This window comes from Populus trichocarpa, chromosome 6 (genome assembly GCF_000002775.5).
Source record: "Populus trichocarpa isolate Nisqually-1 chromosome 6, P.trichocarpa_v4.1, whole genome shotgun sequence".
Taxonomy (NCBI): Eukaryota; Viridiplantae; Streptophyta; class Magnoliopsida; order Malpighiales; family Salicaceae; genus Populus; species Populus trichocarpa.
The window spans coordinates 18282542-18306817 of record NC_037290.2 but is presented as its reverse complement, the minus strand read 5'-3'; the positions used below and the strand labels follow the sequence as shown (position 1 = coordinate 18306817).

Here is a 24276-nt window from a genome sequence, read left to right as displayed (position 1 = left end):
TTTTCTCCTCTCTCTCTCTCTTTCCCAATACCCAAAAAAACCCGACAAAACACCCTACATGCCCGAACCCGAACCCATGGCCTACCACTAGACGAAAAAACAGAGGGGACAAGCCCCTGTGGGTGGCCCAGTGGCCGCCTGGCCACCCCCTACCCCTGTGCCATGATTGTACAGGAGTAGTAGCCCTCTCTTCCCCTTTTCCTCCTTATAAATACCAGGGGAGAGAGATGAAGGGAGGGGGGGAAGAAAAAAGAAGAAGAAAAGAAAAACAGATTAGAAGGGTTTGAGTTACCGGAAAAAAGAAAAAAAAACAGAGGCGGATAGAGAGAAAGAAGAAAGGAGAGAAACCAAACAGAATGGAGACAAACAAGGAAAAAGAACAGGGAAAGAATAGAGAGAGAGAGATAAGAGATCAGAAAGAGAGAGAGAACGAAGGATAGGAAGTGAAAAGGAGAGGAACAAACCGAAGAAGACGGGGAGGAAAAACAGAGGCCGGTGCCTCTGCACAAGGAAGGAAAAAAAAAAAGAAACAGTAACAGCGCCGCCTGGAACCACCGCCACCAGTGAGCACCATCGTGAGCCTCCACAGCAGCCACCGCAGGTCAGTTCCCCCGCCTCTCTCTTCTTCCTTCTTCTCCTTCGTTGCTTGACCTCCACTGTTATGCAAAATGAATAGTGGAGAGTGAATTAATTCACTCTCCACTGTTTGCTTTCTGTTTTTGGGGCCGGAAAGCACCGGCCCAACCCAAAATGATTGGGTCGGGTTCGGCCCAATCCAAAAACAAAACTTTCAAAAAAATATTTTCCAAAAATTTGTGATTTTCCCGTGTATTTTTATACTGAATTTCGCTTAATATTGATTTGTATTTTTATATCGTAAAGATACAAATCCAGTTTTAAAATACCCGGTTTTCGTCAAAACGATGGAACATTAAAAAAACAAAAAAATATTTTTGTTTTCATGCATACGGCCAAATCTCTCAAAGCTAAAAAAATCATCTTGTATTTTTATACAAAACAAATTAAAAAACAAAATGTTTTGGCATGCATTTTGGCTTTAATAACCAATTTATTAAAGTCATGAGAACTAGGAAAATATTTCAAAAATTCCCAAAAAATTATTTTGTTTTCTTTTAATATATGGGATTATGAACTTACACGTAAGATATACTCCTAATATTAAAATTAGTTTCTTTAGTTGACATAGAACGGCTAGGTTTTACCCGATAATATAAGAATCTCCTTACCAAGGAGAACTTTTCTTAAACCGTAGACAGACCAACAATTAAAAACCATGACAAGACCTTAGATTTTTATCAGACAATTAAACAATGCAGCTTACCTTAGGTAAGGCGTATTTGGGGTGCTAATACCTTCTCTTTATACAACCAGTCTCCATACCCGATCTCTGAGACCAGTTAGGGTTCCTAGTGACCAAAATACTAGGTGGCAACTCCAATTCCATTTTTCCACTGATAAGAGACAAGAATTCCTTGTCTCCCCATGTTTGCTAGATACCACTCAATACATTAAGGCTGGACGATTGTTGCGACGCCGCACACGTGCGACAGTGCTACTGTAGAAAATACTTTATTTGAAGATGGTGATGGTGCAAATACATTTCTTGCTTTTAACTCAAGTCAAGTATTTTTACATTTTAAAAAAATTGTTATTAACCCGCTGCGGAGCGCGGACCAATATGCTAGCTATTATATTTGTCATAACCCAATTTTTGACCATTTTATTTTATTATTATTATTACTATTATTTTATTTACTGAAAAAATGATAATAAAAAAATGAGAAATAATGATGAAAAACAAATAAAAAATGAAGAATAAATTAAAATTTGGGTTAAGGGCAACATGATTGGAAGTTTTGAAATTTAATTAAACTTTGGAATTAATTTCATTAATCAAATCAAGAGTTTAATTGGAGAATTGATAAGTTTTGAGACTTAATTGAGCTTGGAATTAATTTAATTAATCAAATCAAGGGCTTAATTGGAGAATTGATAAGTTTTGAGACTTAATTGAGCTTGGAATTAATTTAATTAATGAAATCAGGGACTTAATTGAAGAAATACTAAAGTTTGGGGTTAATTGGGGGCACAATTGCAACCGATTAAAGTCCAAGGACTAACTTGTAAAAGGCTCCGAAATGCAGGGGTCTAATTACAATTTAACTAGGGGCTTCATTACAAAACTTTTAAAACTTCAAGGGCCAAAACGCAAATAATCATTCAAACCGAAACGGCGCCGTCTGTGGGGATGCGCTGTTCATCTTCTTCAACGAAAGCCCACCGCCACCATTACACCTGCAATCAATGGTTAGAAGAAACGGCATTGAGAACGAAAGGTCACAGGGGGAGAGAGAGGAAAAAAAAGCAGGGAAAAACTGGAGAAGAACACGTGACAGAAACGGAGAGAAGCATTGGCCAGCTAACACACGAACACCAGCCTCGTCTCCGGTTGCACCACCCCCTGAGCAGACGGACAGACGCACAGAACGCAATCGGGGAGGAAAAACAGAGAGATCACAGAAGGGAGATTAAAGAGAAAACAGAGGTAAATAACGAACAGTAGTGAAAAACAAAAGGGGACGCTCTCGATTTCTTCGGTGGCAGCTCCAAAAACTCCATTTTTAGCAGCCACTGCTGTTATGGCTTGAGAAGGGACGAACAAACACTGAGGGGACGGAGACGAAGGAGCAGGAGGGAAGAACACTGGGAAACAAAAAAAGCAGAGCAAAAGAAAGAAAAACAAAAGCAGAGGAAAGCCACCGAACCATTGTTGCTACTGTCTTTGGTGTTTCCACAACCAGGTAAGTGAGCTTCTCTTTCCCCGCTTTTCATTTTAATTCACTTCCTTTACCTGCTCATGCAGGCGTGATTTAGTTCACGCGTGCTTCATGTTGCCCAGCCGGGTCACTAGCTTGGGCCAGTGACCGGGCTGGGCTGGCTGGGTCCAGCCCAGCCTCCATGGGCTGAGCTGGACCCAGCCCCAAAAAATAAAAAAATATAAAAAAAGATAAAAAAAAATAGAAATAGAAATTGCATACATTATAAATAAGAAAATAAATGTGTTTTTATTGATTTTATTCACTGATACCGGAATAAAAAAAATGATTTTAATGATTTTTTTTTAGTTATGAATTTTTACCAACGCCAGAGTTGGAATTATTCGTAGTGGAATTTTTACCAACGCCAGAGTTTGAATTATTTGAGATCAAATATTCACTGGCGCCAGAGTCAGGAATATTATAAACAAATCATCATAGCATAAGCTAATAAATGTTTAGCAATTTATGACTAAAATCAGCAATGCAGTCTGCCTCAAGCAGAACGTTTAAGGGGTGATAATATCTTTCCTTTTACGTAACCAGTCCCGTACCATAGAATCTCTGTTGACCAGTTAGGGTTCCTAATGACCATAATACTAGGTGGCGACTCCTTAAATAAGACATTTTCTTAAAAGAACAAGATGCCATATATCTTTTTTTTCCATCAATCAAGATTTATTTTTAGGGCTGCCGCGATGTCGGGTGCGACAATATTATTACGTAATGGTTATTTTTTAAAAAAATATATTGAAATAATTTTTTTAAATTTTTTTTTATATTATCACATCAAAATAATACCAAAACATCAAAAAATATTAATTTGAATGAAAGAAAAAAAAATTCAATTTTTTTAAAATATTTTTTAAAGGCAAACACAGACATGCTTTAATAAGGAAATTCAACCCAACCTTAAATGAAAAACAATTATCATCACCCAACTTTTGTATAGTATAAAATAAGTCTCATCAATTTATTTCTTCTTTACCGTATGAAAAAAAAATTAAATAAGAGAAAAGAAAAAAAAATCTAAAGAGGCAAAAAAATAAAATTAGAAATATCTGGAGGCCCAGCCAGACTCAAGATCGATGGGTCTGGCTGAAAGCCGGGCCCAACAACACTTTTTGAATAATAAACAGAAAAGACAACACCCATCAGGTGCTATAGTGTCATCCATAGTGCAAACACTCTATATCTATAATGTGGTCCATAGTGCAATGAGTCTATGTTCATAGTACTTTTTTAAAATTTTATTTTTTATATTATCACATCAAAATTATACAAAAACATCAAAAAATATTAATTTGAAATAAAGAAAAAAATAAAAAAAATCAATTTTTTTAAAGTATTTTTGAAACGCAAAAACAAACATGTTTTAATAAGAAAATTCAACCCAACCTCAAATGAAAAAAAACCTATCATCACCCAATTTTTGTACAATATATAAAAGGTCTCATCAATTTATTTTCTCTTTACAGCATAAAAAAATTTAAATAAGAAAAAATAAAACAAATCTAAAAAGGCAAAAAAAATAAAATTAGAAATATTTGGCGGCCCAGCCAGATCCAAGATCGGTAGGTCCGGCTGAAAGCCAGATTCAGCAACACTTTTTGACTAATAAACAGAAAAGACAACACCCCTAGGTGTTATAGTGTCATCCATAGTGCAAACACTCTATCTCTACAGTGTGGTCCACAGTGCAATGAGTCTATATCCACAATACTATTTTTGTAAATATTTTTTTAAGAAAAATATATAGAGATAATATTTTTTTATTTTTTAAAATTTATTTTTTATATCATCACATCAAAATTATACAAAAATATAAAAAAAATATTAATTTGAAGTATTTTTGCAAAAAAAATAAAATTAAAAATATCTGGTGACCCAGCCAGACCCAAGATCGGTGGGTGTGGCTGCAAGCCAGACCCAATAGTGGTGGGTCTGGCAGTCAAACAGACCCAACAACACTTTTTTTACTAATAAACAGAAAATACAACGTCTCTCAGATACTACAGTGTCATCCACAATGCAAACACTTTATGTCTATAGTGTAGTCCACAGTACAATAAATCTATATCGACTGTAGCTACCCAATGTTTTCCTGTTGTATTTTAAATTATAGTATACTATTGGGGTTGTTTAGGAAAACTAATAATTAAATTATAGTATACTATTGCGGTTGTTTAGGAAAACTAATAATTACCCAAAAACTAACTTGTCATTTCCCATAATTATGATAAGAAGACTAATTCTCTATAATTACATAATATTCACAAGATATATAACTCATTCCAGCACTCTTTCGTCAAGTTACAGCTTACATATCAATCATTTCCGACTTGTGAATCAAGCTATTAAAAATGTTTCTTGAAACTGTTTTGGTGAGTACATTAATTTGCTAACTAATCCTCTAACTAAAAAAACAAACCCTTTATAAACAATCACTACTAAGAAATGGCAAATAGAATGGAAGCTCTAATGGAAAACATTTTGTTGTTACTACCCGACATAAATAGCGATAGGAAATATATGTTTGTAATTACCGATGTAAATTGTGATGGAATATGTTTCACCGATAATTTTTTATGGAAATTACAATGGTATAGAGAAAATAAAAAAAAATGATTAATAATTTTATTGAAAATATAACAACGTTAGTATTTTTCAATAGATATTCTGTTGAAAAAACTAAATGAAATAAAACTCCACAATTCTCTCTTCCCCCTCACTTCTTCCTCCTATCAAAAAAAAAAAAAAGCAACCCCCTCCCCCTATTATCTCACAAATCCGGCCACCCCAAACAACCAACTTCAACCTAAATCTATCAATAGTGTTAGCATCCCTCTTGTTTTTTAAAGTTTCACTACATCAACTACGCAAACCTATCCATTTTTTTTTTTGTAACCTTGCAGACACAATTTTGAACACTTGAAATTAAACAAGCATAAATATACAAATATTTGATTTTATTAAATATATAATTGGATACAATCTCTATTTAAAATATTCTTACAAAAAAATAAGACAATCCTCAAATTCTTTCCTTGGATTTGATATGTGGTGAATTGATTTATTTGTGAAATTAATTTAAGATTTGTGCTTTGCATGAACATGAATTTCGGCATGAATTGCGGAGCAAGATTTGGTGATTTGATATTTTGAAGAACACATTTGATTTGTGTTCAAAGTATTGTTGAAGAACTCTTTTGGAGCATTTAGGCTTGATCCAACAAAGTTTCGCTCTTTGTAGATTTCAAGCATAGATGAAAGATGCTTTAGAGTTTTTAAGAGAGCTTCCTTGCTTGAAGAACTCGTCTTGAAAAATTGTTTGTATCTCCAAGAATTCTTCGTTTTTCATTTTCTAATATGAGATCCTTTATTTGTAGAGATTTGTAGGGGCTCTCGGGTCCGTTCCTAATGCCACCTGATATTATTTATTGGTTGATTTTAATTTATAATATCTTGTATTTATGAAAAGATATTTTAAATATTTCATCCCATATGCGAACCTTTTATTGGCCAAAAAATATATAAAGATTCATTTATTTTCCATGCCATTTATTTGAATTTTATTTCATTGTAAAAATAAAATAAAAATGACACATTGTGAAATTTGATTGGTAGAAAATTATTGTTTCTAGAGATGCCCCTCGAGACAAGTTTATTTACTATTAAAAATAAATAGACATGTCTTGAAAATATAGTTGAGAGGGTTTTATATTTTGAATATATTTTTTTTACTAAATTTAATTTGATAGTATTAAATTTTCACAATAAATAAAATATTTTACTGTGGAATAAAATATAATAGTAAAAATTGAAAATTTAGGGACCAATTTTGATTGACATTTATAAAATAAAATAATAAAATCAAAGTTTAGTACCTTATTTAAAATAATTGCGAATCTTAGAACCAAAAAAAATCTATCATTTTATATAAATAGTAACCAATAACTTTTATCGGCCTATAAAATTCCTTTTCTTTTTCGAAAATAACTATTGTGAGATTTTGTTTTGCAGGTCTCACAATCCTGAATGGAATGGCGTAATGTGTTCATAATTATGGCTAACGGTTGATGAGTTATGAGATGAAAATTTTTGATTATTTTTCTCTATCGTCTTGGTTACCGTGCATTCAATTGTTTTTTTGTTGCTTTCTTCTCATTAACATATGTGACATTTAGAGTTCTTATGTTCTTAATTAGCTTGCATAATGACAACAGTGCTTGACTTTTCTAACTCATTCAGGTATGCTTCTTTCGACAATTCTCTAGATCTGTTCAAAAGGCTGATTACTTGACCATGCAGCATGGATCCTATTATAATTGGTAAGCAAACTGTGTTTTTTTCCTTACAGGTCTGTCTAGCGCTGGAAGCATATACTGGTAGAAAGAGGAAAACAAAAATCTGTGGTGGGCTCCGACTTTGCTTCATAGGGAAAAAGCTTACACGTTTCCAAAACCCTGGATAACATATTAGAAATTGATTTTCCATATTCAGCCAGTAGAGCGATTATTGCAAAAAAACTCTAAGGTCGGTCATAGCATCCCTACCCTATGATTCACCAAGATTTACTAGCTTTCTTGTAGCAGCAGCAGGTGAGTGCCCGTGAGACTTTGAATCCTATTCAGAATCCATGCCATTGTCTGTGAATTAGTCCTCACGACTGAGGCAGGAGCATCCCTGTGAGTTCCAATAAGGTCACAGATTTCTTTCTTGTTCACAGACAATCCCACCTTTTACTTCAGCTGTAATAATGATCTGAATAGGAAAAATTTAACTCTCCCCATGTGCACATTTCAGAAGAGGAAATGTTTTTGTGCAGTAGTCGACCTTGCTCTCACAAAATAGGATTTTATTTTATTTTTTTTGCAATCAGGAAAAGATCCCTAGTATGGCTATAAAAAGAAAACCACACTACCCTTCTTTCTGTTCCTAATTAACCACATAGACTTGGAGTCCTTTTTCTCCTTTACTGACAGTGCAACCTCCACATAGCAGTCCAGCATCACCAACGGGCCAGTCTTGGCATATATGTAAACTTGTGCGCGTGCTTTCTCTCTCTCTCTCTCTCTCTCTCTCTCTCTCTCTTCTCTATCCAATATTTTGAACTTTCATCGATCTAAGATATAAAATAACATCGTCTAAACCAACCAATAAGATCAGACAATAAGTGAAAGTTATGAATCCTTAGAGCTTATGATCGCCTCTTGAGCTTCTTAGTTCTCTTTGTTGGTTGAGAAATAGCAGAAGGTGGTGCAACTACTTCCTTTTCTGCCCCGAGCCCGATGTGAAGCAAAGCTTATTGAGCCAAATCACTGAAGAAGAAAATTAAAACGAGAGCTTAACAGGTAGTCCAATACTCGCTGTCCAGGTACGTCCAATCTCATGGCTTGTTTTTCCTTTACTTTCCCCCTTCTTTTTTTCGAGTGCGTAGCTTCTGTTTTTCTTTTCCTTTTTCCTTGCACAGCCTTCATGCTTATTCTATTGCTATAATATCTTTTAATTAACTTGCACTTGTCATTTAATAATTTTCCATTCATTCAATGCTTTAAAAACAAGTTCGGAGCATTTTTTTTAACGCCCGAATCTTGAATTTTTTTATTTTATGAACATTCTTCTGAACCTGATTGTAGGTTTACCATCTTCAAACGATGTTACACCTAAGCTGCTTTGGTGATTTAAATCTTCCACGGTGTTCAGTGATAGTGGTTTCTTCAATGGCCTTTATTTTTCTACGAGATTTGGTGCGCGAACCATTTCTTAACAGTTGCGACTTTTAATGAGCTGTTTTCAATGGTTGTGGATTTTGAAGATTCGTTTTTCAATTGCTATAAACCTTGAAAAGTCATTTCTAAATGATTATAAACCCTGAAGAGCTATTTTTCAATGATTGTGGACCTTGAAGAGCTATTTCTTGATGGTTATAGACCTTAAAAAGTCATTTCTTAATGGTTGTAGAGCTCGAAGAGTTGTTTCTCCGTGATTATGGAGCTTAAAGAGTTGTTTCTCAATGGTTATGAAAGTTGAAGAGTCGTTTCTCAACATTTATTGATCTCGAAAAGCTATTTCACGATAGTGGTAGAGATTGAAGAGTTGTTTCTCAACAATTATGGAGCATTTAACGAACCATCAAGTTTGGTGACTCACAACCAACTATCAACCATATAAGGAGCTTTCTTCTTTTGTGTCTTTGATCCAGGTGTGTTTTCAAATCTTTTCTTCTTCTTTTAATTTTTTTTGTAAACATCATTGGACTTGTAACCTTGTTTCCTATGTTTTTAATGTTATGATTATGTTATCAAGTTACTTTTTTTCCATTATATAAACAATCAAATAGGTCAAGATAGTTTTAAGGGGTGATGTGACTGTACTTAGAATATTTTCTAAGTTGCCTACATACTTTTATAGATAAAGGATCAAGTCACAACTAGTTCAAAGTGTATTTTTAATCATTTTTTATGTAATTGTACTTGAAACAAGTTTCAAGTTGCCTACATACCTTTATGGATAAAGGATCAAGTTATAACATAGTTTGAGTTTTTCTTTTGTATTTTTTTTGTGTCGTTCACAGTTTTAGCTTGTATGGGCCAAGAGCTACATCAAATTTCAATTGTGGTATCTCTTTAAGAATTTATCATTGATAGGCCCAATCCTCAATCTGTTCTCATTGGATGATTTTGTAAGCTCTATTGGTACAAACTTCTTAAACCATATAAGGTCCATCCTATTTAGAGAGAAACTTGTTGCCCATGCATATTGACATGATTATCACGCATCATAGTTCTAAGACAAGATCTCCTACTTGGAATGAGCACAATCACACCTTATTGAAAGCTCTGTAAAGTTGAGCTTGATAACATTTTAAGCATTGTTGTGCTTCAAGATGCTGTTTATCTAAGGTTTGAAGTTTTTTGAGGCGCAGATGAATATTGTCTTCACTAGAGAGTCCTTCTTGGAGTGCAACTCTTAAAGATGAAATTTGACATTCTAGTGGAAGAACAACTTCTTCAACATCGTATATCAAAGAATACGGAGTAGCTTGAGTTGATGTTTAGAATGTAGTATGACAAGCCCATAGTGATTCTTCAATTCTATCATGCCCATCCTTCTTCGAGCAATTCACCAAGTTCTTGAGAATATTGCATATGGTCTTGTTAAAAGCTTCTGTCAAGCCATTAGCTAAGGCATTGTACATAAAAGAATTATGTTGCTTGAAACTAAATTGTGCACACAACTTTTTTATGGTTGTATTGTATAACTCCTTTCCATTATTAGTTATGATGTATCTTGGTACCTCATATCGATAAATGATGTTTGTCCAAATGAAGTTTATAATTGTGTCATTCTTGATCTCTTTTAATGTTGCAGCTTCAGCTCACTTCGAGAAGTAATCAATTGCAGCCAATATGTAAAGATGCCCCCCTGAGCTTTTCAACAATAACCCTACCACATCATGTCCTTAAGCATCAAAGGGCCAAGAAGCAACTATCAGGTGTAAAGGCTCGTGTGGCTAGTAGATTAAATTGGCATGCAATTGGCAACCTTAGCATTTTCTAGCATAGTTCATGCAGTCTTTCACAATTATAGGCTAGTAGTACCCATTCTTTTGATTCGAGAGTGAAGTTTAGGACCCGATTAGTGCGCTTCACAGATCCTTGAGTGTCTTTTTTCTAGTGCTTTTGTAGATTCTTCTTTTCCATGACAACACAAAAAGACTCCATTAAAAAAGCATCGATAAAAAGTGTCTTGGAAGAATAAGAAGCGAGAAGCTATTTGCCTCACCTCTATCTTATAGTATAGGTCTTTAGGCAATTTATTATACCTTAAATGGTCAATAAACAATTGGCGCCATTCTTCTTTTTCAATCTCATAGACATAAACTACACCCACTTATTCTTTCTCTTCTCCATCATGAGTTATTAGTGGAATGACCCATCTTTGACATATAAAGACTTATTTCTTCACTTCATAATACTATTTTTTTAGGTACATATTCTAAAGTGACGCAATCAAGTGATGCCATCAGTTTTAATGCATACTTGTGATATGGAATAAGTTTTGGCTTCTTAACTTCATAAAATGAAAGGAGTTGCTTGATAACTAATTGAGAATCTTCAAACACTTTAAGGTGATAAATCTTTATATTCACTGTCATTTCTAGCCTAGGAATTAAATCTTGGTATTCGTTCGTATTATTAGAACAACATTCAGTAAGTGAAAAGGCAAGTGACAAGACCTCTTCTTCAGGTATGATGAAGATTACCCCAACTCTAGCTTTATTTTATTGTGTTGCACTATCAAAGAATATTTTTCATAGTTCTGACATTTCAATAAACAAGACATTCTCATCAAGCAGGTCTTCAGAGAACTTCTATTCATCGAAAATAGGATGATTAGTAAAAAAAATTAGCTAGTGTTTGCCAATTTCAAAATCTTGAAGAAATAAAGCCCATTTTGCTAATCTTCTTTGATAATATTGGTCTTGAGATGGTTGGCTCGAGAGATTAGTCATGCTGAATATGATTGGAGGTAATGCCTTAACTTCTTTATTGCACACATTAATGCTAGACACGTCTACTTTATTGGAGAATAATTTAGTTCGGCCTCATTTAATATCTTACTAAAATAGCAGAGAACACTTCTTTGTTTTCATCATTTTATTTTACCAGCAACACTTTCAAAAAACACATTTGAGCTACAATATACAGGTTAAGTGAACGTCCCAGTACTGGTGCTTATAGGATAGGTGGATTAAACAAGCATTTTTTTAATCTTATTAAAGACTTTAGTATAAGTTTCATCCTTATAAAATGATGTATAATTTTTTATCAAGTGAGTGATTGATTAACATCAATCGACTAAGTTTGAAATGAATCTTCGTATATTGGCCAACTTTCCTTAGAGACTCTTTAACTTGTGGATGTTTCTTAGCTCCAATATTTTTAGGATGACATCAATCTTAGACCCATCAATCTCAATTCCTCCATGTCAAACTATAAATCCTTGGAATTTTCCCGAGGACACACCAAATATGCATTTTAGTGGGTTCATTTTTAGTTGTAATCAATATAACCAATCAAATACTAGACGGAGATCTTACAAATTATTTTCTTTTTCTTTTTACTTCACCACAAGACCATCAACATATCATTCAATGTTTTGGTGAAGCAGATCATCAAAAAGCATTTTGTATTGCCCTTTGATAAGTGGCATCTGCATTCTTTAAGCCAAAAGGCATGAACTTATAACAATATATCCATTTTCAAAGTCCAGAAGGTTGTCTTCTCCTCATCTACGGGTGCCATTCGAATTTGATTACAGCTATATGAACCATCCATTAAAGGTAATCTCTTATGACCTGTGGTAGCGTCAACCATGATCTCAGTAATTAGAAGTGGAAAGTCATATTTGAAACAATCATTGTTAAGGTCTTGAAAATCCGTGCAATGAAACCCGTTTAAATAAGTTTATTGACTTTAACCTCAATTTATGAGATGGGTTCAGGATGAAAGTGATGTTAAGCTTACATTATAGATCTAGCTTTATTTCTTATTGATAATTGATGGACAACAACCTTTGGGTCTAAACCATCATAGAACCAAATGAAGATATCTCGATACTCCATCAAACGTTCTATGTAATCCTCTTCTTTTTCAGGTGATAAGTTTGCATTGATGAAGGTTGGACATGGGTTTTTAATGGTGTCTATTTAAGTTCATCCATTATAGACTTATTTTCTGATTAAAAGGCAGGTGAAGCCTCCTCAATATCTTCTTGGATGATAAACTCATCATTATTCTCCTCTTTAATAGTGATGTGATTTAAAGTGAGATACATCACTTCCTTTTCTTTCTCTTCATCAGAGGGGTTTGTGATCGATATTGTGTATTTTTTCCCTTTCAGTCCTTCAATATTTGTAACCACCAACTCAATTTGATGAACAAACCCTTTCAATCAAGGTTTTGAGACCTTGGTTAATGTGAGATTAATAGCTGGCAAGGTTCAGTTTTCAAGCACCTTGGTGATCTTCTCTTCATCTTTAGTAAAAAAAGATTGACTCTCTCCTCTTACTAACACATGGATATATCATAGTACCATGGCTTTACATAATAGTTTATTATCAATGGAGTCTTTTACTACCTTTTCTTTTCCTTTATTCTTCATTGGATAAGTCATTCTTTTATTTATAGATGACTTATGCCTTTCTGAGCCGCTAAAGTAATCTCTTCCTTCTCCTTGGTGGTTAGGTAGGGATCATAGTTTTTCCATCATGGCTGACCTAAAATAAACTTTGCATTGGTCAAATGGGCTTCAACTATGTTAAAGGGGTCAGTATCCGTCATGATTTTCTCACTTGCCCATTTTAATAATACTTAAAGCATTAATGGAGTGTTGAGGAGACAATACCATTTTCATGTACCATGGTCATCCAAATAGCATTTTGTAAGTAGTTTTGGTATATATGATGTGAAAAAAATACATTGGACCACATATCTATCGTAATTCTTATCTTTTCATGGTGTTTTGCCCTCTTTGATTAAAGCCTTGAATCATTAGATGACTTGGAAAGAGTTTATCCATGAAAATCCCTAACTCTTTCATTATTTTAAGAGGTAGTATATTAATAGTTGAACTATCATCCATCAAAATATGATTAACCATATTTTCAATGATGTATCATTTGATTAAAAGAGGGCGATTATGGAGTTTTGATCCAAGCAACAAGTTTTCATCGTTAAAGGATATCTTTATGGTGCATACATCATGCGGCAAGTTTAGACAGTCATTATAGCTTTCTTCCATGGTTTCTTCAGTAGAAGTTTTCTCTTCATTAGCTTGATAGCAAACAACAAATATATTTTCCATCCTTCTCAGCTCTCTTGGCATATACTCATTTAGTGTAATGGGTTTTCTTAAGCTTTGAGTTATAAGATCCTCCTCTCTATCTAGTATAGACCTTCGTCACATCTTTCGACGCATCAACTTATTAATTGTCTTCTTTACGATCAAGATTCTTATTATAGATGGCTTATGATACGTGTGTCTATCTTCCTTCCTCTTTTATGAGTGACTAAATTCCATCTTTCATTGTCGCAATTCTTAGATGAATCTGGCTTCAAGTTGCTAACTTGCGGTATAAGGGTTATACATGAAGCTTAACTTAAGGTTGTGGTGAAGCTTGTAGGTCAAAGGATGGTGATATTTGCAATAATTTGGATTGTCCATTTGGTTGCTTCTTTGGAACGTTTCAACTCTAGTATCTTAATGAGATTTGTTTCAAGCAAATCATTTAGCATTTTAGATATGTTTGAGTCGGGGAACAGATACTCTTTTCCATGTCGCTATTTCAGGGATGACTTTTTTCTTTCACCTTTTTAAAAAGTAGTCAATGTTATATGATCATTCCTTTTAATTCTAGTTTATACCTTTATGGAAGCAGAGTTAATTACTAAAGATTGCTTTCTCTCAACCTTTGAAGCATTTTTTTTTTATCCGCGACCTTTAGGCTTATTTTTTCTAGGCTCTTGCATAGGTAATGATAAGTTTTCAGCTGCAGCAATGCTAAGTTTCTTGTCTTATGCTCGAGTAGCCAATTCTTCAAAAGACTTCGGCTTGATGCCTTTTAAAATATAATGGAGTCCCCAATGCATCCCTTAAATACACATATCTAGCATAAAAGTTTTGGTAAGTCAATCCCTACAGTTAAGGCAAAGGTTTCTCCACTAACGAATGTATTTAATGATAATCTCTTTTATCCATTGACATGCATTAGTGAGTTCAACCATGTTGACCACATGATGAGTGTTATAAAAATGATTAAGAAACTCGCGTTCTAATTGCTCCTAACTATCAATTGAGCTAGAATCCAAGTTAGTGTACCAGTTAAAGGATAACCTTTCAAGAAACAGACGAACTCTTGCACCATGAGATCATCATCAGTTTAAGCATTGTTGCAAACCTCCACAAAATGAACCATATGAAGCCTTGGATTCCCTTTACCATTGAATTGTTAAAAATTTAGTAGTTGACGACTCAGAGTCATCCTTAACATGTCGGTCTTTTAGGTTTACAACTTTACATAAGAATACGAAGGTGAACTAAACTTTCTATTTGGTCCATGAAGGCTTTCTTTATAAGTTCTTTAAGTTGATTCATGATGAACACGCCATCGATAATACTGTGAATATTCATTGTAGCTCTGATTGTAGAATCCTTAATGACATCTAGTTGATCTACTTACACAACCTTGGTAGCCGAAGTCTGTCCTCCCTAGTTCATGCTCTCGAGTTTATTTATTAGCTTTGCTATATTGTGGTTTTTTTCCTTGAGTAAAGTCAAAAGCCTCTCGATGAGTTAGTTAGGTTATCCACTTGATCCTCTAAAGATGTAATCCCGATCATCATCATTGATATAGTGCCTAAACTCGAAGCCTTACTTTGTGATTGATATGGAGAAGTCTCCATGGGTGAATTGTGAAAGTATTCACCTTGAGTGCCAAGAAAAGTCCACGCGCTCCACTTGATTTTTATGGTAGAGTTACTTGTAGTTTTAGCTTTGAAATAAGTTCCCGTGCCTCATTTCCATTCGATGTTGACATCAACTCGAGAATCAACTTAGTGCATACAACTCGCCAATGGATTTTGTTTTCAATGACAGGGTAAAATAATCTTCAACGATATGACAGTGACTTGAATTAACAGCTTTGTTGCTTTTGGAAGATGAATTAGTAGCCTTATTGCTTTTGAATTCAGAATTATGCTATTGATTTTTATTCAAGCTTATTGATTTTTTTTGAAATGACATGTATGCTTTCTAGTTTCTTTTAATATATAATTGTTGTTAGGGACTAGAGTAAGAAGCAAAAGAATTGATTTGATTACTACAACTCTCATTTTGATTTATTAGGGAAGAATAAACTAAGTTAAATTGTCAAGCTTTTGAACGTTTGCTTAGAATAATTTCACAGACTTTATTCCTAAGGCTACTGCTGAGTGAATGAGAATTGTTTTCAATATTAAATTCACTTGATATTAAGAAATTGATTAAAGAGCTTTGTTTAATTAATTTACTCGTAATCTCATTGATTTCTCTCAGTTTTAAGGGATATCAAATTTATTTGCTTGATGTGAAAGAATATTTATTTTACTTCGATAATCAACATATTTATAGGAATGGATGTCTGGACCTTTGAACTGAGTTAACAACATATCAATTTATTATTTTTATTTTTATAATTTTATTTCTTTAATTTTTTATTCAAATCCCCTATTCTTTTTTATTTTAGTATATTATAGAAAGATTAAAATGAAATTTTTTTTGGGTTCGATCTGGTTTTTATGATCATACCATGAATTTATTTTGTTTGTGATAATAAAATTAAAATTATATTTTGGAGGTTCTAGTAACCGACCAATTACCCCTGATTCCATGTGTTAAATTGTTTAGTCGAAGCATATTGTGTATTTTTATTATATATAAAAAAAAGTAAAAATACCCCAACCCGTCGGTGTTAGTTTTTTTTATTTTTGTTTGGGGAGCTTTTTGGTCACTTTACTATTTATTAAAATATAGAAAAGGAAAATAATATCTTTAAACAAATACTAATTCGTGGATGAAAAGATAAGAATGCCCATTAAAAGGTCAAAAACAATTTTTAAGAGTAGCAAAATGATGATTTTACGGTGGCAGTGAATATGAAAATATAAGTGGGGCTATGGGAATTTGCCTTCCGTTTTAATTGTTTTTTTTTATATGGAACAATGTCGTTCGGACACTGACAGTCATTAGATTTGCCCGAGAAAGCTTCATATGACACGTCGCTCAAACACGTTCAGCTTTGTGACCATCCTAAGTGGTTCCAGGGACACCTCTGATTCCACGTGTCCGAAATCTTAAGAACCGCAAACAGCTTTGTGACCATCCTAAGCGTTGTTTCTGTTTGTGGTGTGATTTGATCTCTTTTGACTTTCGATGTCGATCTTTCTCTGTGTTCTCTTAATTTGCGCAATTATGCATTTATTTTTGTGTTTTCTAGATGTTTTGTCGCAGGATTTTTTTTCCCTACTTTTGTTTGTTTCCTTTGGTAAATGCTGTGATTTCTCCTCGTACAATTTGCTATCATTTGCGTGGGAATGCCCATCGTGAATTCTCTTCAAGAATTTGATGGGATTGAAGTATAAGAGAATTTGAAAAGTTGATTAGTACTTTAGTGTAATTGAAAGAGTGATGAATGCTACTTAACTTTGTTACTGTTTTCAGTGTTAGGAGCGGAGCGAATAGAGATGGAGAAGAGAGTGTTATTAGGGGTGCTAAAGAAGAACAATCCCATCAAGAAAAACAAGAAAAGGTTCCTCAAGAAAGTTGTGGGCTATCTGGACTCTGATTCTTGCATGTTTGCGCCTCTAATCTCTACCCCTCATACTGATTTTCTTGCATCAAAATCCAGCTCTTCTTCTACTGCAGGTAACAATCAGTTTCAGTCCTGTACTTTTTGTTTCTTTCTTCTGCCAATGGCTTTTTAATATATTCTAATGAAGAGTTCAACCTTGTTCTTCTGCCAATGGCTTTTTAATATATGCTACCTTGTGTGATCAACCGGTTATTTCTCCTAAAGGTACTGTTCCTTCTCTCTCTCTCTCTTTTTGTTCTTTGCTTCCATTAAGCCATACCACCTCTGATCATTGATATTTTTGTTGATGTGCAATTAAAGAGTCGTTGATTTCATGTTTGGTTATTGCTTGTGCAACACTGCCATGTAAAATGTCTGATGATAGCAACAAGTCTCGATCCCAAACTAGTTGTGTAAGCTATATGGATCCTTTTGTGCCATTCCGTACGGTCATTGCCAATGTAGCACCTAGGTGGGCAACGTTTATATCAAAATGATCCATACCATAGAAATGACAAGGTTTTGCGCTGCCTGCCAATTTATCGCAAGCCTCCTCCTTTATCCTGGCCTGAGACCGACTATTCTGACCTAAGCTAGCACAGATGGAGTTCTTATATTAGTGATGGACACTTAATATTAATGCAACTTGGTTGGTGTAGCCGAAACATAGTTTCTCACGGATTAGCTCTCATCCCAACATTTAAGTTTCATAAAACAGCACCTTGATTACTGGCTTGCTGGTTGAAGATGGTACTTTTCTAGTTGAATAATTGAGCACAATAGGCTTTTCATGTCTCAATTTTGTCTATTTAGGTTTGAACTACTTCTTTCATTCATTTTCTCTTGGGAGTGTTTGGATGTTCGTCCAGGAAAGAAATTAATTTGTTTTTCATCTTTCAAAAAAAAAAAAGGCCAGCTGTCTCTGTCATGATGAAACAAATACATCATTTGCAACACCAAAGAATTGTTTAAGGATGCCCCTGACAATTATGAAATGGTTTTATTTAATGCACGAGCGCTATTCTGACAAAGTTTTGCTTCAAGTTTCTAATCTCCTTAAGAAAAAATGAATTGGGTGATTATAATCCATTTTGCATAGGCTAATTGATAGCTTGTGTTCTGCTCTCTTTAGCTCTAGCATCAATCAACAAGTATTGGATTTTATAGATAGAAAAACGTATACTATTAAGTAATTTGATAGGGAAAGCAACTCAAAAACTGTTATCAACAAATTAATGCATGATGTACCAGTATGTACAAGGAATGTATCAAAGGATCTCCAAGTATTCAAAGTGTTATTCCATTGCTTGATACATTTTGATTTGTATGGAATGTATCTTATGCATATTTCATACGGACATGCAAGGTGGTTTTAGAATATTCATTCTTCATAATGCTGCTCTTAGCACATCATTATTGGAAGCAAAAGCTTATCACAATTTTTTTGTTTCTAATTTCTTAGAATAGATGTATGTTGGTCTATGATTGAAGTTGCTCCAGCTTCCAGGCAACAGAACATTGTTCTGTCTGCTGAGTGTTATCTTTCATTTTATATCTTCTAGTGGCGCTCCTCAAGATGGTTATGCATTATGTTATTCAGAGAGCTATGCTCGTGAACAGTGATCATATTTTGCCTGTTTTACCTCTGTATTTGGTGAAGTAGTTAGTATGAAGCTCTAAGAGTAGATCTAGCGCAGTTATATATGAACTTAGTCCAATTTCATCCCAATTTATCAGATGTCTCCAAGGGGACAGAGCTCCACTCATATTCAGTCATGCACTACTCAAGGGCTGAATCCACATCCCCATGTAGCGTAAATGCTTTTTCATTGTTCATACTGCTTCTAACTGATAGTAACCTGCAATGCTGTTGACTTCTGTTGGGAAGTTCAAAGAGTTGCTAACAAGTTCTTGGACTGGTTGTGTGCATGAACATGCACTCAATATGTTGGGGAAAATGCATCCCCACCTTCAGCAAGACTTCACTGTTGCTAAACTTGTTATTCACCCTTCTGAACTGCCCTTGTACGTTTTATGTCCTGGCCTTGTCTCTGCTCAAGCAATTTGGTTTCATATCTGTTCTGGTGTCTCTGCTCTGGAAGTGACTTGATGCTTTACAAAGAGCATTTATTAGGACGAAGTCCTAATATTAGCTGTAGGAAAACTGAACCAGACCATAGTAAAAAGTTGAAGTATGACTCCTAGATTCATCATTTTTTTATCATGCATGAATCCATTGAATAACTTTTGATAGTGATAAAATAATTCCCTTGCCAAGTATAATGATGTCAGATGAATTTTTCTGGGGCACATGTTCATGTTTTGTCGGTCAACATTCATTTTGGACTATAAATGTAGTAGCATGTTGTTATCACGAGAATCTAGCATATTGTGATGGTTCATTTCTGGTTTTGACATTTGTAATGCTATAGAAGTCTAAGCAACTCTGGTTTCAGTTATGGTTTGCACCATGGATTAGGCTTGATTATCTTAACATATGGATCAGTATTTGTTTGGTTTCATACTTGTTTCTTGTGCATTTATTTATATTCCTTGTTTTATCCCTTTATTTTGGAGCATAGAAATCCTTCATGTAATTAAGGATCATACTAATAAACTTCTCACATTTACCAAGCCTTATAATTTATTACTGTCGTTTCTGAGGTGGTTTTAATTTCAGGACATTCTAGGTTAATTAAAAAGATTACTGTGGAAGTGTCAACCAGGAAATTACCAAGGAAGGATAATCAACCAACTGTTGAGACATCAAATGTAACAGTACAAGACCAATTCTCTGAGCTTCCTAAAAAAGGCATTTCTGGCCAGCAGAAATTTGTGCACAAGGAATCTGTGAAGCACATAGTTAAGTTACTGCTCTTCTTTGTCAGGTTACTTTCTTATGCCACAGGCACTTTTTTGTTATTTATCCGGGTTTCTCCCTCTGTTCTTGCGGAAGTATGACCAATCTTTATAGTTGTTGAGAAAAATGGAGTGTACTTGGATCTTAAGAGTTACTTTTCAAGGCTCTCCAATTATATAGGGCTTATATGCTGTTAATTGTGCGAATTTTTTAGAATAACATGGGTGAACTGAAATCCAACTGGCAAGAGGTTATGCTCATGAAACTATCTGGTGGAATGCAAACATGTATTGTTGCTCAAAGTTATTGGCAAAAGAATATATCACATTGAACATTGTAATATGCAAGATGCTATCTAACATTGGTTTTATTACAATATCGAACTGCCAGACCTTACTATTCTCTACCGAGAAAAAAACTTTTTCTGATTGCTTAGCCATGCGAAGTTGTTTATTGTGCTCCGTGTCAATGGAATTTTTAAATGACTTGGATATTGTTTACTTTTCATTGTGCTATTAGATCCTTGAAAAAAGTTATTTGGATTTTGAGACCTTGTTTATCCTGTCACAGAGAAGGGAACACATGATTCACAGCTGCGGGAGCTCTCCACGAAAGTTGGCTACACCTAACTATGTCAAACTCAAAAGAGAAGCTCCTTGCTGACTGAACCATCGATAAAGTACGACATGTGCATCGTGCTGTAATCAAGTGCGAACAATGTTTGAACTTGGTTTGTTTTCTTCGTGTTGTCAGAGATGAGCACTTCTATTGTAGAAAACACTCTCTTGGTGTGATGGAATCAAGGTTTTTGTATTTGTTTTAGCAGTTGAGAAGTGTCTTTGACCTTCAGAATCTCAGGTCTAATTTGCTCTACTGAACAGTACAGGCCGTTAATATTTGCCATGCTATTGAAGACAGACGGAAGTTTTTATTGGGAATCACTTGGAAAAAGTTGGAAACTGCAAAGATTATCAGTGGCGGTGACAGTTTACGAAGATTAGACTGCATAAAGTGCTTCCCCCCTGTACGGGGGCCACCTGAATCAGTATGAGAAACTTGAAATGCCATCTGAGTTGATTATACCTAGTATGGGCAGGATTGCATAATTGTGTGCATAATTGTGTGCTGGCATCTGACTCGATGAGAAACAAACAACATTGTTTTTATCCGACATCAATTATAGAAATCTCAACACTGTTTGTATTTTTCCTAGTTTGTGTTGTCTATATCATGAATGAACTATATGACATTTCATGATTATAACTGCAGGTTGTCGTGTTAGGCAATGTACGATTGAAATTAAATGTTTGACTTGTCAGTTTCAGAAAGTAAATTATCTCAACTTTCTTCCTGTTCTTCGTGGCCCTTTTCTTTTGGCTTTAATGGCTCCATCTCCAGCAGCCGAACTGTTGGCTGAAAACTACTATTCATATGTTCTTGATGGTTTATAACTAGCAGGTACAAGGTGCTGTGTTGACATGGAAGTCCAGCTCTTTCAAGTTCTGCACCGTGGAATCTCCTTCTGTATAAGTTCAAGTGAAAATTTCATGCCTTTCCTTGCAATTTACAAGTTCAAGTAACCATGTAATCATGCCTTTTCATGATTGTGAAAGTATCGATAACGAATGTGGCCCAAACGATTACCGAGCCGACCATACCGCGGACATGACCTTATAATATTGATAAATACATATAAAAAAAATTAACTTTTGATTGGCTATTAAGTTTAAACAATACTAACATTATAGTTTATTATAAATATTAATTAGTAAATTTAACACTATTTCTAATTACGAAAAAGTCAATATTCCTAAAATAATTAAGAAGAAAATTAATGATTTAAAAAAAAATTAGAATGAATCCTAAAATATTTTAATAATGTTTTATTTTTCATTTATATATCACATAAATCCTAAAATAATATAAGATATCACTTCTAAACTATATAGTATCACATTATTACTTTTGTTAGATTATCAAAACCCTAAAAAGGTTTAAAATATGTCAATAAAAAACATAAAGTACTAAAATTTAAAAATAATTGAATTACATCAATATCTATCAAATTACTAAATTTATTTTTTATATTTTTAAATATTATTTTTTGCGATTTTTTAAAATTATTTTTTTCTTTTTTCCGGACCAACGAAGCCAAGATTCATTAAAAAAATAATTTATGAAAATCTTATTCCTAGATGTACCAATATATAATAGTAAATAGATATAATTATAAGCGTTTTTTATGGTGAAGACATATGGATTTTTTATGAATTCAATATATTTAAACTCTAGCCAACAATATTATACCATATATTATAAAATTAACATATAATTTGGGTATCTCTTGTCACGTATACAAACAGAAAGGTGAAAAACTTAAACATTGATACTAAGTTGAAGAAAAAAAAAAGAGGAAATATGAGAAAACATTTTAAGTAAAACTTTGAATTAAAGTAGTTTTATTTCAATCAATTGAAAGCTCCTACACATAATCTTTGATTTAATCTAAGATGCATATTGAATTTTTTTTGTTTTCAGATATAAAAGAAAATAATTTAAGAAAACTATCTCTTATACTAAATCAACCAACCTCAAAATCTTTCAAGTAATTCATGAAAATCTCTTATTTTAATGCCACATGGTCACAAACAACAACATTTAAATATATCTTCTATTGACCTATTTATAATTTATATTGAAAAATCATTCTAAAAAAATAGTTATAACTAACTAAATTTCATTTCTAATTAATTAAGAAAGAAATAATTCTCTGTTTTATTCAATAACTATTAATATAATATGAATTTTCTACTTATATTTATTCATATTTCAAAAAATGTTATATATAATTGATTATAAAATTAATTTATATTTCTTATTTCTCTTAACCTTACCTACACACCCGAAATTCGACAGGCTTGATTGTAAAATTCAATAATCCTATTAATTAGTATTGGACCACTGTTAGGAGGGATCAATAGCTAATTAGCTAGCAGTTTTCTTTTAGTAATTCAATAATTCTGTTCATTGAAGCCCATGTGGATTTGTTAAGAGTTGTAGCCTGCCAACGTGCATGTATGCATAGGATAGCATTCATTACTGTAAGACAACCACGAGCTGCATAATTTGAACTAGGCAGTATTGTGCCATCGATGCTTATAGTTTTCACTTTTCATAGCTTACGCAAGAAAACAAAGTTAATATATATAAAAAAAAATAAAAAAATAAATTGTTCTAGATTAGTAGGCGGGTGACATTGGGCTTTATCATAAGAAAAGGATTTTTATGTGGTTTTTATTTTTATAATTTTTATTATTATTAACTTGGGTGTTCGGGTCAATTTGCGCGTACTTTACTAATCCCACAAGCCCTAAAGTTAACAACCATGTAAGCCTTTAGTGGCCCTGAGGTTTGTGAGACTCGAACTGGTAACCTATAGGGAGCAAACCTATAATATGACTAGTTGAGTTAAACCCTTCAAGATTTATTTTACAAATTTTTTATTTATATTTATAAAGGAGTTTTTTACCTCACTAAGCAAAATATATAGAAAAATAATGTTATTTTTAACTTTAAAGCTCATACAAATTAGCTATCTTATCTCCTAGTCCTTACCCACACATAAAATATCAAGTTAAGTACAATTATTTAACAGTTAGTTTGACCAAGTCAAACTCTACATGGTCAATTTGACCAAGACCAATAATATAGAGATATTATTTCAAGGTTTTCAAATTAATATTAACCATTACATTAGAGGATTATTTGACCATCTATTTTGTATCTCTCACCGAGCTATTTGGTCATTTTCTTCAACATCTTCCACTTTGCAAAATAAGCCAAAAAGATTTATTTTCTTAAGCACATTGACTCTACATGTTTTACAAATATCATAGAAGCACTTGTTCTTATCAATGGATTTGCTATCATCTTTTCTATTGAGATTTAATTAATAACAATCTTTTTTTTTGTACTAAATCAAATTTTTAATAATATTTATGACCAATATGTTTTTTAGCACCAATCTCTTCATTTTTTTATGCTACAAATAACAACTTGATTATCACACGTAATTTTAATTGGATCATCATTAATTTCTCTAACTTTTAGATATGCAAGAAATCTTATTTAGACAGTATTAAAAGTTGCATTGCTACATCCATTATATTCGGCTTCCATGGTAT

General features: G+C 33.5%; 1 protein-coding gene across 1 annotated transcript; it reads left to right on the top strand.

Annotated features, from left to right (window-relative positions):
- The first annotated feature begins 16765 nt into the window (after positions 1-16765).
- Positions 16766-21443, top strand: LOC112327837 (uncharacterized). Its single transcript, XM_052454289.1, has 4 exons — positions 16766-16784; positions 17103-17306; positions 19913-20094; positions 20979-21443. Exons 2-4 carry the CDS (start codon positions 17126-17128, stop codon positions 21141-21143), a joined length of 528 nt encoding a protein of 175 aa, XP_052310249.1. The 5' UTR covers positions 16766-16784; positions 17103-17125; the 3' UTR covers positions 21144-21443.
- The last annotated feature ends 2833 nt before the right edge of the window (positions 21444-24276 follow it).